Here is a 25,455-nt window from a genome sequence, read left to right on the forward strand (position 1 = left end):
CTTTGGCCAAACTGCGCATCAGCGCAGAAGCGTGCGTGACACGTCCGCGCCGGTGAAAAAAAAAGTTCCTTCCAATTTCTTTTATTACATTTGCTTATTTTCATTTATTGCATTTTAATTTTGTTTTTATAGCTTATTCGTATTTTCTTTTCTAAGTTTCTTACTTTAATAATGGTGTTGAATGCTCTTACTCAATTGTTGAGAATTTCTTGTTTGATATTGATGGGTAATGAAATTTCTAATTCAATGCTTAACCTTTGATGATCCTTGTACCTTTTGTGCATTGATATGAGCTTATATGTCTTTCACAACCCACTCTTTCTTGTTTGAACTTGATGCTCAACATGTTCTTCATGTCATTTGCCTATGCTTTGACTTTACTCTTGTATCAAGTATTAATTAATATGCCCTTTGCCTATATTTCTCTCTCACTTACAAGCATTGCTAACATGTGGTGAGATCCATAATTTTATTTGGCATTAGCCCCCGCCTATGTTCTACTTGCTTTGATATCTTTGATGTAGGCTTAATTATCCTTCTTTCTCTTTCCTTTTAGGTTGGCTACTGATAAACCATTATTTTATGGTTTATATTGTGTTTAATTGTGTGGTTTTATCATGATCCTGACCCACTTATTCATTAAAATAGCATGCATTTATATTTCCTTCCTGAAATCATTACATGAGTGAAAACTGCTTCCTAGAGACTTTTAATTATACATTTTACTTCTCCTTTATTCCATTCGATGTCGTAATCTGTGTGTTAAGCGTTTCAGGCTTTATAGGGCAAGAATGAGTTGGAGATTGGAAAGGAAGCCAGCAAAAATGGAAGGAACACAAGAAATTGAGGAGATGACCAGCGAGAAGCAACGCGGTCGCATGGACGATGCGACCGCACGGAGAAGATCAAATCACAGTGACACGGCCGCATGGATGAAGCGACCGCGCGAAATGGAAAAGCACGAGCGACGCGGAGGCGTGGACGACGCGCCCGCGTGGTGAAGCGAAACGTGAATGACGCGTCCGCATAAGCGACGCGATCGCGTGGCATGCGCGATCTGCATAATTTGCAGAATCGCTGGGGGCGATTTTGGACCCTATTTTGACCCAGTTTTCGGCCCAGAATAGCAGACTAGAGCCAGAGAACATGCAGAAACCAGAGACAACATTCATTCTACACAGTTTTAGTTTTTAGATCTAGTTTTACTCCTCCTCTAGGTTTTCTCTCTAGACATTCATAGTTCTTAGGATTTTAGTTTCTCTTACTTTTTTGGCATTGGAACACTGAGAAGAGTTATTATCTCATCAAGACTTCGTCATTCTAGTTCATTTTCTTTACTTGGCTTTACTATTCCATGTTCTTTGCTTTGTTAATTTTACCATTGGAATATTTTTAGGATTATTTAATACAAGGATCACCTTTATTTTTAATTGACTATTTCGATTTTTATTTACAATGTCTTCCTTTAATTCTTTTTTGTATGCTATGAATTTTACATTCACAATGAGCAAGTAGTTCCCTAACTTGATGAGGAATTGATTGAAAGGAACCCTTGAGTTGGAAGGCTTGAAAGAAAAATTGTAATTGGGTTTATGATTGGATTGCCTCCTAATCACTAACACCAATCCCTTTTAATTAAGTGGATTACAACTTGTGAACGGACGTAGCATTCCAACTTGTTTGACTTTCCTTCACCTAGCAAAGGATAACTAAACAGGACAACCTTCAATTGTCAATTAATCCTGACAGCATTCCAACAATAATAGGGATTCCAACTAATCAATTCCCAGTCAAGGCTTTTATTTACACTATTCAAATTCACCAATTTAATTTCCTGTTTGCTCAATTCAATCCTTTTTGAAAACCTCTGATTAATAAAATAGCACACTTTTCTACAACTCGTTGGGAGACGACCTGGGATTCATACTCCCAGTATTTTAAATTTCAATTTTCTGTGACACCCTTCTAAATTGAGCAGTGGATTTCTGGCGAGTTAAGAACTATACTTGCAACGTATATATTTTAACAATTTTTAATTCAGCAATTTCTGCACGCATCAATTTTTGGCGCCGTTGCCGGGGAGTTGCAATAGAGTGCTAAAGTTATTAATTAGAATTTATTTATTTGCATTTTATTTTATTTTGCTACTATGAGCTGCATGTTTCTTTCGCTAGATGACGCGTTCACTCCCTGACCCACGCTTGCCAGTATTCGATCCTGAGATTGAAAGAACCATCTCACGAATAAGACGAGCTCGGCGTCGGTTAGTCCTCTCTGAGGGCGGATTTGAAATGCCATCTGAGGAAGAGACCAGCCCCCGTTCTACTGATTCGGTTGATTCACGTGTAGATGACATGGCAGAACCCAGAAGAGTTACCATCCAGGAGGAAGGACCCCCTGATTTTACAATGCAACCGTTTCAAGCGCATCACCCAGCGGTGGCTACAAATTTCGAAATAAAGACTGCACTGCTCAATTTGATGCCCAAGTTTCATGGCTTACCTGCTCAAGAGCCTATCAAGCACCTGAGAGATTTCCAGGCAGCCTGTTCTACTGTCAGGCGTGATGGTGCTGATGAAACTTTAATTCTGCTGAAAGCTTTCCCGTTTTCTCTTGAGGGAAAAGCAAGAGAGTGGTATTACACTCAACCCCTAGCAAATGTATCCAACTGGGATACGCTCGGAAAAGAGTTTTTGGAGAAATTCTTTCCATCTGAAGTTACTGATAAACTAAGGAAAGACATTTCCACGATTGTTCAAGATGACAACGAGACTCTTTTTGAATACTGGGAGTGCTTCAATAATCTTCTGGAAGCATGCCCCCACCACAGAATCGACAAGATAGTGTTGCTCAGCTACATTACACAGGGTATGAGGCCCCAAGATAAGACCACATTGGAAAGTGCTAGCAATGGGTCTATGAAGAAGTACAAAACCACTGATGAGGCATGGCAATTGATCAGCGACTTAGCTGAATCTACTAGGAACCACAGACAAAAGCAAGGCCATTTAAAAACCGTTGCAGAAGTATCCTCTAGCAGAGAGACTACTGCTCTAGCTCAGAGTATCTGTGAAATGACCAACTTGTTGAAGCAGATGCAATTGAATCAACAACAAGTTCAGCAAGCTCAACCTTCTCCAGCATAGCAAAGCCAACAGTTAGTCCCGCAGAGAGTTTGCGGAATTTGTGCTGATTATAGCCATTATACCGATGAATGCCCGCAACTCCAATAGGAAGACAACATGGTGGCATCCACTCATAACTTCTATGATCGCCCCAACCAAGGGTACAATCCAGGTGGAAATAATAACCATGGATGGCAGGACAATTCTAACCAAAACTTGAGGGACAACAATAACAGAGGAGGCAGAGATAATCAGGGAAATCAGAGGTGGAATAATAACAACAACAGGCAGCAGAACTAACCTTACAGAGCACCTCACCTGAGGCAATCCCAAGGACCACAGAATGCCCAACAGTAGACCTCTCAATTTACTCACCCTTCTTCATCTCCTAATGAAGAGTTACTAAAATTTTTGAGCGAAGTCAACAGACCATGGAAAATAACATTAATGCCAGTCTGAATGGTCTGACCGCTACTTTGCAAGCTCTTGTCTCACAGATTGGATCAATGCAAAATTCCAATAACCAACCTTCAAGTTCCACTAGAATTCCCTCTCAACCATTACCCAATTCGAAGGGGAGCATTAATGCCGTCACCCTAAGGTCCGGAACCACACTGCAGGAGAGGAATCAGGAGGAGCCAAGCCCACCAGAGCACGCCTCAGCTGAAGAGGTCGTAGAAATAGAAGATGTTGAAGAGGAAGAGGACATACAGGACATAACTGAAAAAGAAGAAGCCCAACCACAGGAGGAAGCACCAAGAGGCGTAGACACTGCAGAAAATACCACTCCCATTCCATTTCCACAACTTGCAAGGAAGCCCAGGAAGCAACTGGAACCCGATCCCAAAATGGTAGAAATATTCAAAAAAGTTGAGGTAACCGTTCCTCTTTTTGATGTTATTCAACAAGTACCTAAATATGCAAAGTTTCTAAAAGATTTATGTATACATAAGGACAAAATTCATAAATTAGAAACTATTCCTTTAGGTAGTTCCATATCTGCTTTAATGGGGGGATTACATGAGAAGTGTAATGACCCAGGTCCTTGTATAGTTAGTTGTACTATTGGTGGAGTAGTAATTTATGATTGCATGTGTGATTTAGGAGCCTATGTTAGTATAATTCCTTTGTCTATATATGATATTTTGAGGCTCCCTCCCTTAAAAAGGTCGGCAGCTCGTTTTGTGTTAGCAGATAAAAGCATTATTACAGTGGCTGGAGTTGCTGAAGATGTTTTAGTGAATATTAAAGGGCTTACATTCCCCACTGATTTTTATATCTTGGAGATGCCCCATAATGACTCAGATAAGCCATCATCAATCCTACTTGAAAGACCATTTCTGAAGACATCAAAATTCAAATTGGATGCTTTTTCAGGAACATACTCTTTTGAAATAGATGGCCGCATAGTAATCTTCAATCTGAATGGAGTCATAAACAACCCTCCAGAAGATCATTCCATCTTCCAGTGTGATGTCATAGATGAAACTGTAGCTGAAGTCCACAAGGAAGAGTTAGAAGAGAGGCACATTGGACAAGGTCCAAGTGTGGGGACCCTCTTGACTGACAATGAGGGCACCTCGGCATTTTCACAAGCTCCAGACAATCCAGAGCCTACCCATGATCAGAAGTTGGAACTGAAACCTCTTCCTCCACATCTCAAATATGCTTATCTTGAAGATGAACAGAAGTTTCCCGTTATCATTGCAAGGGAACTCACTTCCCAACAAGAAGAGCAGTTACTTGATGTACTGAGGAGGCATAAGAAAGCAATTGGGTGGAGTTTGGCAGACATAGTAGGCATCAACCCTCAAGTATGTGAGCACAGAATATTTTTAGAAGAGGGAGCAAGACCTGTCCGTCAACCCCAAAGAAGATTGAATCCCACTATCTTGGAAGTTGTCAAAAAGGAAGTGACCAGACTATTGGAAGTAGGTATCATCTATCCCATTTCAGACAGTGAATGGGTTAGCCCAATACATGTGGTGCCCAAAAAGTATGGAGTCACTACAGTGAAGAATGAGCATGGAGAGCTCATAGCAACTAAAGTTCAGAATGCTTGGAGAGTCTGCATTGATTACAGGCGTCTCAACCAGGCCACCCGTAAGGATCACTACCCACTTCCATTTATTGATCAAATGCTGGATCGTCTATCAGGTAAATCACATTATTGCTTTTTAGATGGTTACATAGGTTATTTCCAGATTCATATAGCTCCTGAGGACCAGAAAAAGACTACTTTTACATGTTCTTTTGGGACTTATGCTTACAAGAGAATGCCCTTTGGCTTGTGCAATGCACCAGCTACTTTCCAAAGGTGTATGATGAGTCTTTTCTCTGATCTTATTGAGGGTTGTATGGAGGTTTTTATGGATAATTTTAGTGTTTATGGTGATTCTTTTAGCCTTTGCTTAGATGGTTTATCTAGAGTATTAGATAGATATGTTAATACAAACCTTGTATTGAATTTTGAAAAATGTCATTTTACGGTAAAACAAGGGATTGTATTAGGACATGTGGTATCTAATAATGGCATTTCTGTAGACCTAGCAATGGTGAGTGTTATTTCTAGTTTATCTTACCCCTCTTCTGTGAGGGAAGTCCGTTCGTTCCTTGGCCATGCAGGTTTTTACAGGAGATTTATTAAGGACTTTAGTAAGGTAGCACTTCCCTTATCCAGATTACTACAGAAGGATATTGAGTTCGAGTTCAATGAAGATTGCAAGCAAGCATTTGATAAGCTGAAGGCCGCCCTGACTCAAGCTCCAATTATGAGCGGACCAGACTGGAGCCAGCCATTTGAAATCATGTGCGATGCTTCCAACCATGCAGTAGGAGCAGCGCTGGCTCAGCGCGAAGGTAAGGATCCTTTTGTTATAGCTTATGCGTCTAAGACTTTAGACGCTGCCCAGTCCAATTATACTACTACTGAGAAAGAGCTTCTTGCTATTGTTTTTGCTCTGGATAAATTACGAGCTTATTTACTTGGTACTAGAGCAGTAGTGTATTCAGACCATGCAGCTTTAAAGTATCTATTATCTAAAAAGGAATCCAAACCAAGGCTCATACATTGGATACTCCTATTACAAGAATTTGATTTAGAAATAAAGGATAGGAGTGGTAACCAGAATTTAGTGGCAGACCACTTGAGTCGCCTTGAGCACATTAAGGATGATTCTGCTCCTATAGATGATAATTTTCCATTTGATAACCTGCAAGCAGTATCTGAGGTATCTCCCTGGTATGCACCTGTAGCTAATTATCTAGTTAGCCGCACATTTCCTCCTAACTTTTCTAAGCATCAAAGAGACAAGCTGAAAAGCGAGTCTAAATATTATATATGGGATGACCCATATTTATGGAGATGTGGCGCTGATCAGGTAATTAGACGGTGTGTGCCTCAATCAAAATTCCAGTCCATCTTAGAGGCCTGTCACTCATCTGAGAGTGGAGGACATTTTGGCCCTCAAAGAACTGCTAGAAAAATCTTAGACTGTGGATTCTGGTGGCCTACTCTTTTTAGAGACGCTGCTGAATTTTGTAAATCTTGCCCCCCATGCCAAAAATTTGGTAATATATCCAGAAGGGATGAGATGCCTCAACAAATTATGCTTTTCTGTGAAATTTTTTATGTTTGGGGCATTGACTTTATGGGTCCATTTCCAAATTCAAATGGTTATTTTTATATATTATTAGCTGTGGACTACGTTTCCAAATGGGTGGAAGCAATTCCTACCCGCACTGATGATGCTAACACTGTTGTTTCCTTTGTGAGAAACCACATTATTTGTCGCTTTGGATCACCACGAGCAATCGTGAGCGATCAAGGCACCCATTTTTGTAACAGGAGACTAACAGGATTAATGAAGAGGCATGGGATAATTCATAAGGTTGCAACAGCATACCATCCTCAGACCAATGGGCAAGCCTAGGTGTCGAACAGAGAGATAAAGCGTATCTTGCAGAAGATAGTCAAACCTCATAGAAAAGACTGGAGCACCAGGCTACAAGATGCACTCTGGGCATACATAACAGCATACAAAACACCCATTGGGATGAGTCCGTTCCGCTTGGTTTACGGAAAAGCTTGTCATCTCTCTGTTGAGGTAGAGCACAAAGCCTTTTGGGCAGTCAAGGAGTGCAACATGGGGTTGGAGAACGCCAGAGCTGAAAGGAAGTTGCAACTGCAAGAACTGGAAAGCCTTCGCCTAGAAGCTTATGAGAACTCAAGACTATACAAGGAAAAGATGAAGGCTGCACATGATCAGCACATCAAGAGGAAAGAGTTCCAACCTGGGGATTTAGTCCTCCTTTACAAATCTCGTCTGAGGCTCATGCCAGGCAAGTTGAGATCCAGATGGGAAGGTCCATACAGAGTAGAGAAGGCCGAACCATACGGAGTTTATCACCTAAGTCATCCTTCAAGTTCTGAACTTATCAAAGTTAATGGACAACGCCTAAAGCTATACCATGGCGAGAAGATGCAGAAAAACAAGGAGCTTGAGATCTTCCTCTTGGAGGATCCCCACATAGCAGAAGAGTGAGCTAGTGGAGCGTCCAACTTACGGACGTTAAAGCAAAGTGCTAGGTGGGAGACAACCCACCATGGTATGATCGTTCTTTTCTTTATTTTTAGTTTTCTTATCCAATAACTCTTCTCTTTATTAGTATATTTCGTGCATCTGCATCTGCATATTTAAAAAAAAAAAGAAAGGTGCCACGCGACCGCATCAGCGATGCGTCCGCGTGGCAATGAGAGGAGAGAAAATTAAAAACAAACAGAGGGTCATGCTGGAGCGTGGCTGGAGGAGTGCCAGTGGCACAAATCAGCCCACGCGATCACGTCGCTGACGCGTCCGCGTCGTATGGGCATAATGGCCTCTTACGCGACCGCGTGCCCTGATTTTCGACGTAAAACGGGTGCACAGCTGAAAGTTGTGCTAGACTGGTGCTGGACTGGCGCTGGATGCACAATCCCCCTCACGCGAACGCGTGCCCCACGCGAACGCGTGCCCCACGCGGCCGCGTTGTATCCCATAAATCGCCCACTCACGCGATCGCATGCCCCATGCGATCGCGTCACCTAAAATTTGGCATTTAATGATTTTGAACAGAGAGTTGTGCGAGTGCGAGGCAACCCTCGCGCCACTGGCACAAACTGGGACACGCGACCACGTGACCGACGCGACTGCGTCAATCATCCTAAGCGCAAGTCGCGCGACCGCGTGCCCCATGCGATCGCGTCGCTTGCACCGCACAGCTCAACCTAATTTTGCCAATTATCATATCTTTTTCTTCTCCAAATCCTAATTTTTCTTTTCCCTCCTTATTTCTTCCTCCTCCCTTCTTCCTTCTATCTCACCTTTCACTCTCTCTCCCTCACCTCCATTAACAAGGTTTTATTTTCTTCTTCATCCTTTTCTTTTCTATCATTCTTCTTATTTTATATGTTATTTTCTTTTCTTTCTTTCTTTTCTTTTCATTATTCATATTTTCTTTCTTCTTCTTTCCCTTTTTACACGGTGTTAGAATTTTATTTGAGTCATTATTTTTCATTATATGCTTGTGGATTGTTGTAAATTATTTGATAATTATATATTATTTTTTTAAAGGGTTGCTTGCATGTTCACTTTAATACTTTCCATACCTTCTTCACCATGCATGCTATGTGTTTGTGAAAAAGCCCATATGGCATTATGCACTTCTCTATGTTATTCTACTATTCAATGCTTGCTTTTCACTAATTCCCTTTACTATTATATTAATTGAATTTAATTGTCAATACAAACGTGATGGTTTGTTACAAAGTAATGCTTGGTCTATGCTACTCATGCCCTTTTCCGGCATGCCAATAAACACCTTGCATTCACTTGTCACTATATGCACTAGCTATTTTCCTTCGATGACTTTTCACATGTACTCATGAGCGTGTGTTACTGTCAGTTACCTCCTTATGTGCATCCATCACCACCTTTTCCGTTCTTTTCATTGCTATATATCTCTTTGAATTCAATCTACTCTCTCTTCCCTTTTCAGGATGGCCACCAAGAAAGGAAAAGAGAAAGCTACTCCCAAACCACCAGCAAGAAGAGGAACTAAAAGAGCACTAGTGACAGAGCCTTCTTCAACTGCAGTCAAGCCCTCAACAAAAAGAGTTAAGAGGATCATAAAGGTTGATGAAAAGGAGAAAGCCTTTCCAGCAAAGGACACTGCGCGATTTCTAAATCGCTACTGTGAGCAGATGTTCCCTATCCTGGCTGCAAGGAGTTACAACAACGAACACTTTCTTATCCTCCCGCCCAATATTGCTACTTTTGTTGAGCCGGAAATTGAACGAAGACAATGGGGTTTCCTACAGAGACAACAGAAGCAGGTCAATCTTTCTTGGGTAGTCGAGTTCTACTCTAACTTCTACCTGCCTACCCTGCAGTCTGTCTTTGTCAGAAGCAAGTCCCCATTACAGAAGAGGCTATTCAACAAGCTTTAGGTCTTCCCCCTATTTCAGAAGGATTGGACGCCTTTCAAGAAGCCGCACTCAAGCGCCAGATGTACCAATTTGACTGGGAAGCTGTTCTCAAAGTTATCGCACTACCTGGCAGCCGTTGGATCTACGGATACCATCGTACCCGCCCTAAGGGTATATTGGCTTCAGCACTTACCTTGGAGGCTCGCGTATGGGCACAGATCATGTCCCATTACGTCTTTCCGAGCACTCACGAGTCCTCCTTCACTGCGGACATGGTCGTTCTACTATGGTGTATCCTTACAGACCAGCCTCTGAACCTACTAAGACATATCCGGAATGCCATGGGACACGTACAAATTGCGGACAAATTACCTTTTCCCGCCTTGGTCTCAGATCTTGTCTCAGCAGCCGGAGTCTCCTACAGAGCTGGAAACACCAAAGCCATGCTCCCACGGGATGATCAGTATGTCCCTAATGGGAAATACCTCAGACTTTCAGCAGCCACTACAAGCCTTCCTTCTACTCCAGTTGAAGATATTCCTTCTTCAACACCACAAGCACCTACAACAGATGAACTGCTCCAGCAGATAATCAAAAGATTGGATCGGCAAGAACAGAAAGCGAAGTTAAGAGAGCGCCGTAACGAGCGCCAATTCAAACACCTCAAGGAGCTACTCAAGGGACACTTCAAGGACTCAGACACCCCGGACTCCACTTCCTTTACCAGCACAGGGAGCCATGATGGTCCCGACTGTGGAGATACTGCTACCAGCCCACCCCTGTTCCTGACAGATGGCACCGAGGACGGTGCAAAGCCTTAAGTGTGGGGAGGTCGATCAGTACCTGACTTCCGGAGGTAATTTCTCTTCCCTAGCACCAATAAATTAGGATATTTTAGTTAGTTTTTCTTTTTTTATAGAATAGGATAAATTGCATAGTAATAGGTTAGTTGCATGCATGCTCTACTTGATTGAAAAGACAATAAGTTTCTTCTAAGACTCTATCTTTGGAACAAAATTTCACTAATTTTAAAAAAAAAAATTTTTTTTGATAAATCTACTTGAAGTTGTATTTGGAACATGATTTTTGAGCTAAAGAACACACAACCTGTGAAGATTTGAGCCTTTATGTATGGTTACATTATTTAACCATAATTATTTTATTCTTGTGTGTTTACTTCTCTATGATTGTAATCTATATTTTATTTTATCTTATATGTCCAATATTTATTATATTTGTATGCTTGCATATGATTGAGGCCATCTTTTGTTTAAACTCACTTATCCAAATTAAGCCTACCCTTTTCAATTATCTTTGTTAACCACTTTGAGCCTTTAAATCCCATTTGTTCTATATTTCACCACATTACTAGCCTTAAGCGGAAAAACAATTGTATATCCCAAATTGAATATTTGGTTAGCTTAAGATAGAATTGTGTGTGCTACTTAAGTATGGGAAATTGTGGGAACAAAAGTTATTAAGGGAATGTGTCATGATAATTTAATGGGAATTTAGATACCTACTCATGTGAAACTATAAGAATTAAAAATCTATGTGCATTGATAAGCTATGTTTATTTTTGCTTCTATTTAAAAAAAATTAATAAATAAATAAATAAGGGGACAAAATTACCCCAATGCTGAATTGAGAATTCAAAGATCAATGCACATACGATAAAAATTAAAATAAAAGGTTGATACATGAGTATGGAATGTAAAAGGGAAATTCTGGGTAGCTAGGTATGAATTCTAAGGTTATGCAAGTTATATAAGTTGGGTTGAAGCTTGGGTTAATTAAAGATTCAATTTATAAGCTCACTTGACCATACATGTATCCCTACCTACCTTGGCCCCATTACAACCTTGAAAAGACCTCATGATGTTTGCATTGGTATATTAACTGTTGTTCATTGGTTAGGAGAAGAACAAAAGTTAGAGAGCATGATTAGAGAAGGATAGAGTGATTACCCTATAAACTAGAGAGATTAGAGCGTACATATATCATCAGTGAGGGTTCAATGCTTGAATCTCCATGTTCCCTGCTTTCATGAGCTATCTTCTTGCACTTTTATCTATCTTACTGTATAATGATAGAATTAGTAGAATTTGATTTGTAATTGTTTTAAAGAGCTTATTTACTTTTGATCAAGTGGACAGGAATCATATAGTTGCATTCATATATATAGGATTGCATTGCATGAGTTTCTACATGTTCATACTTGTTTATTTTATCTCCTTCAATTGAGCATGAGGACATGCTAATGTTTAAGTGTGGGGAGGTTGATAAACCACTATTTTATGGTTTATATTGTGTTTAATTGTATGGTTTTATCATGATCCTGACCCACTTATTCATTAAAATAGCATGCATTTATATTTCCTTCCTGAAATCATTACATGAGTGAAAACTGCTTCCTAGAGACTTTTAATTATACATTTTACTTCTCCTTTATTCCATTCGATGTCGTGATCTGTGTGTTAAGCATTTCAGGCTTTATAAGGCAAGAATGAGTTAGAGATTAGAAAGGAAGCCAGCAAAAATGGAAGGAACACAAGAAATTGAGGAGATGACCAGCGAGAAGCGACACGGCCGCATGGACAACGCGACCGCGCGGAGAAGATCAAATTGCAGTGACGCGGCCGCATGGATGACGCGACCGCGCGAAATGGAAAAGCACAAGCGATGCGGAGGCATGGACGACGCGCCCGCGTGGTGAAGCAAAACGCGAATGACGCGTCCGCATCAGCGACGCGATCGCGTGGCATGCGCGATCTGCATAATTTGCAGAATTGCTGGGGGCCATTTTGGACCCTATTTTGACCCAGTTTTTGGCCCAGAACAGTAGACTAGAGCCAGAGAACATGCAGAAACCAGAGACAACATTCATTCTACACAGTTTTAGTTTTAGATCTAGTTTTACTCCTCTTCTAGGTTTTCTCTCTAGACATTCATAGTTCTTAGGATTTTAGTTTCTCTTACTTTTTTGGCATTGGAACACTGAGAAGAGTTATTACCTCATCAAGACTTCGTCATTCTAGTTCGTTTTCTTTACTTGGCTTTACTCTTCCATGTTCTTTGCTTTGTTAATTTTACCATTGGAATATTTTTAGGATTATTTAATACAAGGATCACCTTTATTTTTAATTGACTATTTTGATTTTTATTTACAATGTCTTCCTTTAATTTCTTTTTGTATGCTATGAATTTTACATTCACAATGAGCGAGTAGTTCTCTAACTTGATGGGGAATTGATTGAAAGGAACCCTTGAGTTGGAAGGCTTGAAAGAAAAATTGTAATTGGGTTTATGGTTGGATTGCCTCATAATCACTAACACCAATCCCTTTTAATTAAGTGGATTGCAACTTGTGAACGGACGTAGCATTCCAACTTGTTTGACTTTCCTTCACCTAGCAAAGGATAAATAAACAGGACAACCTTCAATTGTCAATTAATCTTGAGAGCATTCCAACAATAATAGGGATTCCAACTAATTAATTTCCAGTCAAGGCTTTTATTTACACTATTCAAATTCACCAATTTAATTTCCTGTTTACTCAATTCAACCCTTTTTGAAATCCTCTGATTAATAAAATAGCACACTTTTCTGCAACTCGTTGGAAGACGACCTGGGATTCATACTCCCAGTATTTTAATTTCAATTTTCTGTGACATCTTTCTAAATTGATAGGCGGATTTCTGGCGAATTAAGAACTATACTTGCAATGTATATATTTTAACAATTTTTAATTCGCCAATTTCTGCCCACATCAGCCACCAAGAAGGAAAGGATTGGAAAGGCTTCTAAATGGGGCAACAAACAAGTCCATCCGCACAACCTTTTGAAGAAGCTCATCAATTGTAGCAACCCTTCCACTTTACTCTTCTTTGCATGCACCGAGGACGGTGCAAATTTCTAAGTGTGGGGAGGTCGTCCGACCGATCTCCATGGGTAACAATTCCTTTCTTTCAACACCAATTCTTGATTTTCTTTCCTAGTTAGTTGTTGCATTGCATGATAGGTTGCATGTTAGTTAGAATTTGTACATATTTCACCACTTCTTTTTATGTTAGGACTACTTGGTTAGGGTGATGATTTCTTTTTCAAGAAAAATTGTTTTTAGGGCACCCTACCAATTTAAAAAAAAAATTCTTGTTGAACTTGCTTGAAGAATTTATTTTGGAACATGGTTTTTGAGCTAAGAACACAAGCATGTGAGTTTTAAGCCCAAGGGTATGGTTACATCTTATAACCACTTATTTTCATTCTTGTGTGTATTATTCTCTCTCTATGATTATAATCTTTGATTTGTTTGATTCTTTATGTCCATTGTTCCATGTATACATGCATTTATATGATTGAGGCCATCATTTCATTTTAGCTCACTTACCCAAATAGCCTACCTTTCATCAACCATTGTTAGCCAATTTTGAGCCTAATTAATCCCTTTTGTTCTTAATTTTAGCACATCACTACCCATAAGCGAAAAACAATAAATGTCCTTAATTTGGATCTTTGATTAGCTTAGGCTAGTAAGGGTGTGTATCATTTGGGTATGGAAAACTTGGGACATTGGTTGAGGTAAAAGTATATTTTGTATTTTTGATTGAAAATATTGGAATTGGGTACATGCTTATGCATTAAATATGTAAAACCATATGCATTGATACGTACGTTTGTATATACTTTTGAAAAAAAATGTGAAAAAAAATATTTGTAGAAAAAAATAGAAAGATAAAATAAAAGAAACAAAAATAAAAAAATAAAAAAATAAAAAAATAAAATAGAAAAAGAAAAAAGAGAAAAAGAAATAAAAAGGGGACAAAAATGCCGCAAAGTAAAGTTCAATAAAAAAAATCAATGCATATGGAATGTTAATTAACGAGAATGCATGAGTATGTGAAAAAGTGAGAATCATGGGTAGCTAGGTTGTGTATTAGAATTGTATAGGTTGTTACATGTGTTAGGTGAGAGCTTAGGCTAATCAAAGATACAAATTTCAAGCTCACTTGACCATATGCATCCTTACCTTTACCCTAGCCCCATTACAACCTATGAATAAGTCCTCATGATGAATGTATGCATGCATTGAATAATTGTTTATTGTTAGAAGAAAAACAAATCTTGGAAAGCATGATTAAAGGAGAATTGAGTGAATCGACCCTATACACTAGAGCGATTAGAGCGGATACACATCCGGTGAGGGTTCGATGCTCAATTCCTTGTTCCCGGCTTTCATGAGCTTTTCTTCTTGCAAGTCTATTTGTACTTTATTTTGATATTCAAATTGGTAGGATTCATGAATCATCATATGATCATAGCCCAACTTGTTCATATATGTTCTTGGAGATTGATTTACTTTTAACCAAGTAGGTAGAATCATTTTGCATTCAGTTGCATTCATATAGATAGATGCATATAGTTTATTTGCATTGAATAAATGTTCATAACCCTTTTCTTGTCCTTCTTTATTCTTAGCATGAGGACATGCTTAGTTTAAGTGTGGGGAGATTTGATAAACCCCAATTTTGTGGTTTATCTTGTGCTTAATTTGGGGGATTTTATCACCTTTTCTCACATTTATTCAATGAAATAGCATGGTTTGCAATTCTCCCTTGATTTGTGATTAAATGTGAAAATATACTTTTTGGGCCTTAAAATAGCTAAATTTAACTCACTTTAATTTCATTCGATGCCTTGATATGTTTGTTGAGTGATTTCAGTTCATAAGGAAAGAATTGGATGGAAGAAGTGAGGAGAAAAGCATGCAAGGTGGGAGAACTCATGAAGAAATGAAGGAACCGTAAAGCTATCAAGCCTGACCTCTTCGCACTCAAACGACCATAACATGAGCTACAGAGCTTTGTATCGTTCCCATGCTTCATACATGGGTTCAGCATCCATTTGAGTGAATGTTTGCACTTCAGTCTTCAATCTAATAACTCTTTGAGGTGGGTAGAACTTGGCAAGGAACTTGGTTACTAGATCATCCCAATTGTTGATGCTGTCTCTTGGGAAGGATTCCAACCATTGAGTGGCTTTGTCTCTGAGAGAAAATGGAAATAGCAGTAGCTTGTAACTGTCAGGGTGCACACCATTGGTTTTGACAGTGTCACAAATCCTCAAGAAGGTGGACAAGTGTTGGTTAGGGTCTTCAAGTGGCCTTCCTCCATAAGAACAATTGTTTTGAACCAAGGTGATGAGTTGTGGCTTTAGTTCAAAGTTATTTGCATTAACATTTGGGGTAAGAATGCTACTCCCACAATGTCTAGGATCTGCACATGTGTAGGAAGCCAAAACTCTTCTCTGTGGTGGGTTATTGTTGTTATTGGTTGCTCCTTCAGCTCCATTTGGTGGATTTGTTAGGTGTTCCTCCATATCCTGTAACTCTTCTTCTGACTCCTCTTCTCCAACAATGTTTTTCCCTCTTTCAGCTCTTCTTAATCTTCTGAGGGTTCTTTCATCTTGTTCACAAAAAGTGGGTGTAATTCTCCTTATACCTGACATACAACCAAAACATAAGAATCACACAACACCAGAAAGGCAATAACACTTCAATCCATGGCTGAAGTAAAATGTTAGTTAGCTTAAGCAAAACTTCAAACAGTTAGCGTGTTAGTCAAAAGTTAAAGAAACAGAAAAGAAAAAGTGCTTGATCTAGATCTCCACTTCACTTAATCATTGTCAATCTATTTCAATCCCCGGCAACGGCACCAAAAACTTGATGTGTATTTTTGGAAAAACGAATTCCAAACACACAAATCTAACCGGCAAGTGTACCGGGTCGCATCAAGTAATAATAACTCACGTGAGTGAGGTCGATCCCACAGGGATTGAAGGATTGAGCAATTTTAGTTTAGTGGTTGATTTAGTCAAGTGAATCAAGATTTGGTTGAGTGATTTGTAATTGACTGAAACTAAACTGCATGAAAATTAAAGGGAGAGGGATAATTGCAGTAAAGTAAAGAGAATAGAAAATAAAAGTGCTGAATCTTAAAGAACAAGAAATTAAATGGCGAATCTCAAAATAACTTCTAACCAAAAGCTCTCCCCAAAATCACTTAGTAAAAACTAAAATGGAAAAGGCTCTCCAAAAACTTAAATTCTAAGCTATTTATACACTTTCTTCAAATGATCTTCAAGCCTTGAATTGGGCCTTTGCTCTTGATGGAATTGGGTTGACAAAAGCCTCTGTTGATTGCTCTTGGAGTTGGAGAGAAACTCACTTGTGAACCGGGCCATGAACCGTTAAAGCTTGAGTCAAAGGATGCTTTGGAATAAGCCATTAATGATGGGAAACTCTCCGAATTTGTGAAAATAATATGCGAACCCCAAAAACCCGCAAGGGAGAGATCCCTGGAAATGGGAGAAGGCCACAAGCCACGAGCTGCCAAACTGCCATCAAGGGAAGAAACTGAGGTGGACCCCACCATTGTGTTCAACATGGCGGTTGGGAGGTTAAGCAAGAAGTCAAAGGCCTCTGAAAAAAAGATCTTAAGATCCTTGCGGCAACCACCTCAGAACACTGCACGCCACCAACCTTTCTCGATTTCACATTCCGAGCGCAGGATTGTTGGATCTAGGACGTTATCGATGACCCACCCATGGTTATCCCAGCCAGAATAGGATCCGGGCTCATAAAGAGGACACTAGTAGACATGGGTGCCAATTTCAATATCCTATTTAGGAATGCCTTCAATGCCCTCGGGATCCGTGACTCTAACCTCCAGACACACACTAGAACGGGGTGGTGGGCCCGGGAGACTTCTTTATCAAGCCAGATGGGGTAGTCAAGCTTCCGATCATTGTAGGAAATGGGGTCATGAGGCAAATTGTCATGGCTGTAGAAGGTGGGGTCATGAGGTAATTTGGCGAAGCTTGCCATCCAAGATGTGAGATTATCCTAGAACTATCTCCATCTTGCACACCACAGCGGCTGAGCAAAGCAGAGAGCGATAAACCCACTTCGCCTGTCCCGCCAGATCATAGTCAACAAAAAACTTCTCAGTCCCCGGGAGTAGCTGCTCATCAATATAAGCAGCGGCGTCAAAGGAATTTTCCATCACAAAAGGAGCCATAGTCCCTTTTCCCTTCTCGCCAGGCGCAACCTTCCTCTTCTTCCGAGCTCCTGCTCCTCATCTTCATCCTCAATGAGAAAGACAACCATCAAATTCTCTATAGTAGTGAGACCTCCTACCATATCAACTACAAAGAAGAAAGCTCGTGATGCCTAATGAAAACAAAAATAAGAAAAGACAATGCAAAAGGCCAAGACACCTAGACCGACATCCCGATCACTTATCACATGGTGAGGGTTCAGTGGCCTTTTCCCAAATATGGCCGCACCTCAATGATGTTCTTGCTTTCTTGGTTCAAACCCATGTAAGTCACTTTTACGAGGTAATCGACCGCAGCCTCGTACTTCTAGAAAGTGGGAAACTTGCGCTCCCCCACCAAGGTCAACCAAAAGGGGTGATGACCCACGGTTGGCCGTACCTTAAAGTATTCCTCCTTAAACCCATGAAACGAGTCGTCAAAAAGACCAATGATCTTCCGGCCCTAAACAACCCGGAAGGACTTGCACCCTTTTTTTAATTTCTCCTCCCGATGAAGAACGGTCAGGAGGAAGAAGAACAAAAAGACCTCCACCACAACAGGGATCTCCAGATACTCGCACGTGAGCTCGAAGCACCTAATAGCATCGTAGCTATTAGGATGGAGTTGTAACAGGGCAACGCTATACCGGTTCAGAAGCCTGATGATAAAGTTAGAGAATGGAAATCGAACCCCAACATCATCAAACATGGGTTTGTAAACTCACATCCTGTTGGAAACTCGGGGAGCATCCGAGTTGATGTAACAGACCCATTCATGAGGCTCAGGAAGGGAAAGCTCATACTGTTCCTTCGTGGCACCCTATTGCAGATCGCTCGGACATCTTGAAGTTCTTAGAGATCCCACTTGTGAGACACGAGGGTCCCCACCACCTTCGTATTGCAAAAGAAATACATTCAGGGCACGCCCCCGCCGGAAAGACAAGTTCCCAAGGCTCGGCCCTCCTCTACGCCAGACCTACAAATGGGGGCACCACCACTGTGAGCCTACAAGCTACGAGCGAAACACGAAAGAAGGCTGGCCTAAACCCTAGGCCAGTAAGATAGTGGCACCCCCCTAAACCACTAAACGCCACTACCATGGTGGTGTCTATCCGCCATAGCCAATGCAGCAAAATAAATAAAAGAGCAAAATGAGACTTATGGCAAAGCAAATAAAGACTTACTTCGACAATGATGGTGATGAGAGAGTGATAGGGAGTAGAGACTGCCTGAGCAAGCAAAACAGAGTCTAAAGCAGATGAGAAAAATGGAGAAAATGAGTTGAGGAAAGTGGCGAAGCTTGCGAGAAAGAAAGAGTGGAACTAGAAGAGTAGAGAAAGAAAAACTGAATCCAAGTTTTAAATGAAAGGACCCAAAGAGGGTGAATTGAAAGGATTGGAGAGACAATATGGTAAATTTGGCCCCATGGCAATAAATGCCACTTCCCATTGAACTGATGTGACACCTCGAAACGTGTGAGCATGTCCCCCACAATCAGGAGCTTCTGGAAACCGTTCGTCTCCAACTGAACTTCCGTGACCGACACCACCTCAGGACCCCTGAAACGTGGAAACACTGTTAAAACTCATCATGTCACGTTTGGGGGGCTATTTTCTGGGCCTGGGTTCCAGACTCAATGGATGGACCCAGACCCAACTCGTCAGGTACTCGCACGGTGATCCAGCTCATCTCGAGAAATCCGCTTGTGCCATCTCCGATACTTAATATCGCAGATACACATTGTATCCGATTTAAGGAATACCAAAGTCTTATAAGAAGGAACCACGATTCCCCCAAGGTATGCATCATAACCCTAACTTTCGATCTCATGGACAGTGCTTTGACTTTAGCATTAGAGTGTCATTGCAGGTCCACCCACCATCCGGTTCTCACTCAACGCCCCGCAGAGACACAGCAATCATACTCCCACTATTTGGTCGAGGTTCCGTCGAGTTAAGTTAAACCTGAATGGATTTATTGGATTTTTTTAAGTCACATCTTTAGAAGATAATTCTAACACAATAACTTTTGAATAGCAAAACTAGGATATTAGACATATTGTCGATATAATTCTCAAAATATTTACACAATGTTTTCGATATAGTATTTTTTTATTTTTATCTATTAAACTTATCCTAATTCAAACCAATCGATTGAAATTTAACTTAATCGATTGGATTTCAGTTTATCAATAAACAATCGATTGTATATTGCTGGTAAGCATGGTTTTGCATAAATCAATCGATTGGTCATAGTAACCAATCGATTGAACAATGAATTAAATGTAAAATTTATGTAATTCAATCGATTGCTTATGATTTTCAATTCGATTGAATTCTTCCAAGGAAGCAATTCCACCAAAACAGAGAAATTGTATGCAGGGACCAGCTTGTGCTTACAGTGGCAGCAGCACTGTTGTAAAGCCAATGAGAGGGAACAGTTTGTAGTAGTTGTAAAAAAGAAGCTCTTCAAATATAATATACTGAGTGGCAATTCCACTCAATTGCACTTGTTAATTCGATTCTTGCTGAGCATTATTGATCGGATTTGAGACATTCACTTGAGCATAAGGTTATTTCTGGAGCTATATGTTATCTCTTATTTTATTTTAGTATGAGCGCTTCTTGTATCTGATTCTGCATGTTTTGTGGTTGTGGATATGTGTCTGAGAGAACTCTCACTCAATCCCCCGTCTCCTCTTTTTGTGTCAGATTTGCAGAGTACTCATGGTCTGTGAAATCCTGTTATATTCATGAGTGGAACAACTCAATTGAAGTGATTCACTTAAAAGTTTCTTACCCTAGTCCCTGAGTTACAAGCAACTGAAGCTATTGGAATTTTCTAGTTTCAACAAAGTTCCTTACAAGTATATTCTTGCTTCAATTTTCAACCTGTTTCTTTTCCATTCTGATTTTGGAACCATGTTTTCAGTTTTTTGGTGTCATGTCTTAGATCAGTCACATGTACGAGGAGCATCGACTGCTTGTTGCTCAATCATGTGGAGAGCTTGCAGAATTTGTACGGCCTGAGATTCGGGATTCTCTTAATTTATCTATTGTGCAGCAATTCTGCTGTTGTTGTTCGAGAGGCTGCGGCTTGTAATCTGGCTATGCTGCTTCCACTTTTCCCAGACATGGATAAATATTTCAAGGTCAGTCTCACTTAATTTGCTCGAGGCAATCATGAAGATTACTGACTTGAGACTTGGCTACAATATAAGCTCTAGAACAAGTTGATAAGGCATGGTCTAGGAATGGAGCCTTCTCCACTTGTCATAATATAAAAAAAAATTTAAGGAACTATAATTAAGGCTGAACAGTTGATACAGTTCTATGTTGTTTTCTTTGTTGATAGGTGGAGAAGTTGATGTTTCAATTAGTATGTGACCCATCAGGAGTGGTGGTGGAAACTTCTCTCAAGGAATTGGTTCCAGCGTTGTCCTCCTCTTTCTGGGGTTGAAGGGTCTGCAGAATCACATCTCTGTGTTCTGGGTGAAAGAGAGTGCTGGAATATAGATATTCTTTTAAGAATGCTGGTGGAATTGCTTCCTTGGGTAGACCAGAAAGTCATAGTAACCAATCGATTGTTTGGAAGAATTCAATCGATTGAAAATCATAAGCAATCGATTGAATTACATAAATTTCACATTTAATTCATTGTTCAATCGATTGGTTACTATGACCAATCGATTGATTTATGCAAAACCATGCTTACCAGCAATATACAATCGATTGTTTGTTGATAAACTGAAATCCAATGGATTAAGTTAAATTTCAATCGATTGGTTTGATAGTCCAATCGATTGGTTTTCAGCGAAACACGATTTCATGACTACTCAGGAACGTCTCGGATCGAATGTAATATTTTAATCGATTTGGATCCATGGAGGATATAATTGTTGTTGTTTTTGTATTTGATTGTTAATGAACATGATAGATTTATGATAAATTAATTATTTATAAAATAAAAAATCGTTTTTATAATTATATAAAATATATAGGGTCAATTTATAATTAAAATTAGTTAAAGGATTATGTAGCAGTTGTTAAAAAATCTTAAAAAACATGTTTTTTACTTGGACCACTAAGTGGTCCAAAATTTCCTGGACCACCGAATCCTGAGCCTTTTTTCACTTTGAGAGAAGTTTAAGAGTAGTTTTAAACGGGACTATTCCTCTATTTAAACAGTTCTTTATTTTATTTATTTTGTTTTTCTTTGTTTAGTTTATTTCGGTCAAAAAAAAAAAAAAAAGGGCGAAATAGGATGGGTCGAACTAAATTTGCTATTACTATCCGCAATCCACGGTCACAAACCTCAAATAAAAGAGCAACCGTTCGATTTGCATCGTACGCTTTTCATGAAATCTGGCAACCTCCCCTTCCCACCACTCCAAACAAACGTAGCACACACTAAACAAAATACCCTCATCGTAAACTGTGACACTTTTTATCCCTTTCGTCCCCCGCTTCGAATTCGAAGGGAGAAAGAAGAAACCCCAAAAAGTCTGTTAAACATTAAAAAAAAAAAAAAAAGAACAAGATTGCGCCTTTTCTCCTTTTATCTCCCAACTTATACGCCCGAAAAGAGAAAGTACAAGTTCGGTTCGGTTGGGTTCAGTTACTGTCTCCGCCAACGTGTTCCGCCGCCTGAAATGTTTCCGGCACCACCGGAAAGAAACGCTGTCGTAACAATCTCTCGCTACAGGTAGCGACTTTGAACTGAAGATCTGAAAAGAAGAAACGTTGTCAAGAACGATGGAAACTCCGAAGAAGAGCCAAACCAAGCTGACCCGAACCCAATCCTCTCTTCTACGATGTTCTTCCCCAACCGCCCGATCCCCCATCCACAACGAACAGAACCTTCTAGAAGATGAAGAGAAGAATGATGGTAACAGCAAGAAAACGAAGATTAAGAGCAAGAGCAAGAAGAGCATCAAACCCGGTTCGAACCGGTTGATTTCTGGACCGGTTCTTGGCTTCTTTGGCGCATGCTTTCTCTCCTTCTACCTCTTCTACTTCCTCTCTTTCAGATTCTCCCAGGAGGTACCAACTTCGGAGAACGTTCTCCTCGCGCTGATCTTCGTGGCCGTTTTTCTCTACCTCATCTCAAAGAACAGAGCCCTGATCCACCGAACCGGTGCGGCTCTGAGAAGACTCAGTTTCTCCAGCGGCGGAACCGCTAGGCCGGTTCAGTGGTCTATCGGGGACTCAGAGGGGGAGCAAGAGAATCAAGAAGAGAAAAGTGCTGAGAAGGAAGGTGTTGAGTTCTTCAGCAACGGTGATTTCTACGAGGGGGAGTTCTCCGGCGGAGTAGGCGGAAGGAAGAGCAATGGTTTCGGTGTGTACCATTACTTTGTGGGTGGAAGGTATGAAGGGGAATGGGTTGATGGAAGGTATGAGGGGTTTGGGGTTGAAGGGTGGGCCCGGGGGAGCCGCTATAAAGGACAGTATAGGCATGGGTTGAGGCATGGGTTTGGGGTTTATAGGTTCTACGCTGGAGACTCCTATGCTGGGGAATGGTGTAATGGACAGAGCCATGGGATTGGAGTTCAGAGTTGTAATGATGGCAGCTCCTATGTTGGAGAGTTCAAGTTTGGTGTCAAGCATGGTCTCGGGTGTTACCATTTTAGGTGACTTTAATTTCTTTCGTTTTTTATTTATTTATTTGTTGATTACATTACACAGTTAAAATCTCGTGCATACTACTTGAATTGCTCACCACTAAACAACTCCCAGTGGCTTTCATGTTTTTGCTTGATTGATTGAAAACTTGGTGCTGAGTTTGAAGAATTTGTGGTTTTTATTTTGCAATCCTTTTAGTGGATTTGATTTTAGTTGAATAGTGAACAGACTCTTTGGGGTGTACAGTTTTTGATCCGTGATGATAGAACAGTGACTCTTTTTTTATGTTTTGTGGATTAAATCATTCGTGGGTTTGTCCCTGAGATTGGATTTCTTGGACATCCAGGTTTTCCTCGTGGCTCCATTTTAGTTAGATTTTTAGGTTTCATTTCTTTTTCTCCTTTTGAGCACATGGGAAGAGTTCTCTTTAGATTTTTAATTTTTAATCAAGACTTCGTTGGATGGGGTACCTAATGTTAGTTATTTTCATCCTTATGCCATTGAAATTAATCTATGCTTTGAAGACCCCAATTTGGATGTCCTATTTGCTGATTTTTTATTTTATATATGCAATATTGATTGATTTATATTTTCCTTGTTCAACGATATAAGTGATGATTTCTAAGTCATTGTTTATGCCCATTGACTATTTGACATAATAATAGTTTTATAGTATCAGTTGACCGTAACAGCTTTGGATTTAGTTACTTTCACATAATATTAAATAATTTACAACTTTGTGCAGGAATGGAGATAGATATGCAGGGGAGTATTTTGGAGACAAAATACATGGGTTTGGTGTGTACCACTTTGCCAATGGGCATTGTTATGAGGGAGCATGGCATGAAGGGCGTAGGCAAGGTTATGGGTTGTATACTTTCCGAAATGGCGACAAGAGATGTGGTGAATGGGATTCTGGCAACCTCAAGAACAATCTACCAACAATAACTGATGCTGTGCTTCGAGCTGTTCAGGTAATTGTCGGCTTAAAGCCTTAAAATATCTTATTGTCCTACATGATTAGGAAAATACATTTGTATTAGAAATTCTCACATAAATAACTACGGTGGCAATATGATTAGCTACAGTGGAATCTTTCTTTGTTTCTTTGTTTCTTTTCTTTCTTTTTCTTTTTTTTTTCTTTTTAGTTTTGGCTGCTTTGAATAGTGACAATGTCACCTCATTCTAACGCAATGTTTGGTTAACTTAGATCTGCTACTAAGTATAATTGGCCATTTTATTCATATTTCTTCCTATTTGTAATGTGTCACTTTAGTCATTGATATGGTAATATGGTATCAATCAAGGAACTCAAAACCATACGGTTTTTTTGGTGTAGAAAAAGTTATAGGTTAATGTTAACTGAAAAATATTGACCAACATTCCTGTATTTTAATAGTTATAATATTTTTTTTCCCCTTTTTTTGTGTGTAAATTTGGTTAATTCTTAAATTAGCTTAATTTTCACAATGATGGAGGTTGATAGTTTACCATTCAGTTATAATTTAATATAGAAATCATACTAAAAATTCTTGTAATTAACTTTGTAGAAAAATGTGAAAAATTCACATAGATATAAATTGAACATGAGAACCAAATAAATTTGGCTGGATCTTTCCGAAATTCATTTGATGCTGTTTCTCGAGTCATAAGCGAATGTTAAATTATGGTTGTTGAAATGCAGGCTGCTAGGAAAACAGCAGAAGATGCTGTGAAAGTTGACCGAAAGGATGACCAGGTGAACAAAGCAGTAATTGCTGCCAACAGAGCTGCAACTGCTGCAAGAGTTGCTGCAGTCAAAGTCGTTCAGAACAGAATGGGTGGGAAATTTTGTGATACTCATGTCTAAGATGTAAATAGAGTTTAGGGGTGCTAAAGCTTTTGTTTGGAAATTGTAAATTTTACTAATTGTAAGTACTTGAAAGGGTCACCCCGGTGAGCCAAAATGGCTCGTGGGAGGGTGAAGATGAAGAGTGTGTTTTAGATGTTTGTTTCACGAAAATGCAACTTGTATATATAGATCATGTAATATCAAATTATCAAATGATAAGTGAAAAGTCGAAAAAAAAAAGGAACTGTACTTTCTTGAAGAAAGTAATAGCAAGTGGTAAGTAAAGGTCTAAAACGTACAGAAAGGAGGATTATGC

General features: G+C 39.8%; 1 protein-coding gene across 1 annotated transcript; it reads left to right on the forward strand.

The window, feature by feature from the left end:
- Nucleotides 21,991-25,394, forward strand: LOC107623673 (phosphatidylinositol 4-phosphate 5-kinase 5). The gene is made up of 3 exons (XM_016326018.2): nt 21,991-23,316; nt 24,054-24,282; nt 24,993-25,394. Exons 1-3 carry the CDS (start codon nt 22,442-22,444, stop codon nt 25,155-25,157), a joined length of 1,269 nt encoding a protein of 422 aa, XP_016181504.1. The 5' UTR covers nt 21,991-22,441; the 3' UTR covers nt 25,158-25,394.

This window comes from Arachis ipaensis, chromosome B10 (genome assembly GCF_000816755.2).
Source record: "Arachis ipaensis cultivar K30076 chromosome B10, Araip1.1, whole genome shotgun sequence".
NCBI lineage: Eukaryota > Viridiplantae > Streptophyta > Magnoliopsida > Fabales > Fabaceae > Arachis > Arachis ipaensis.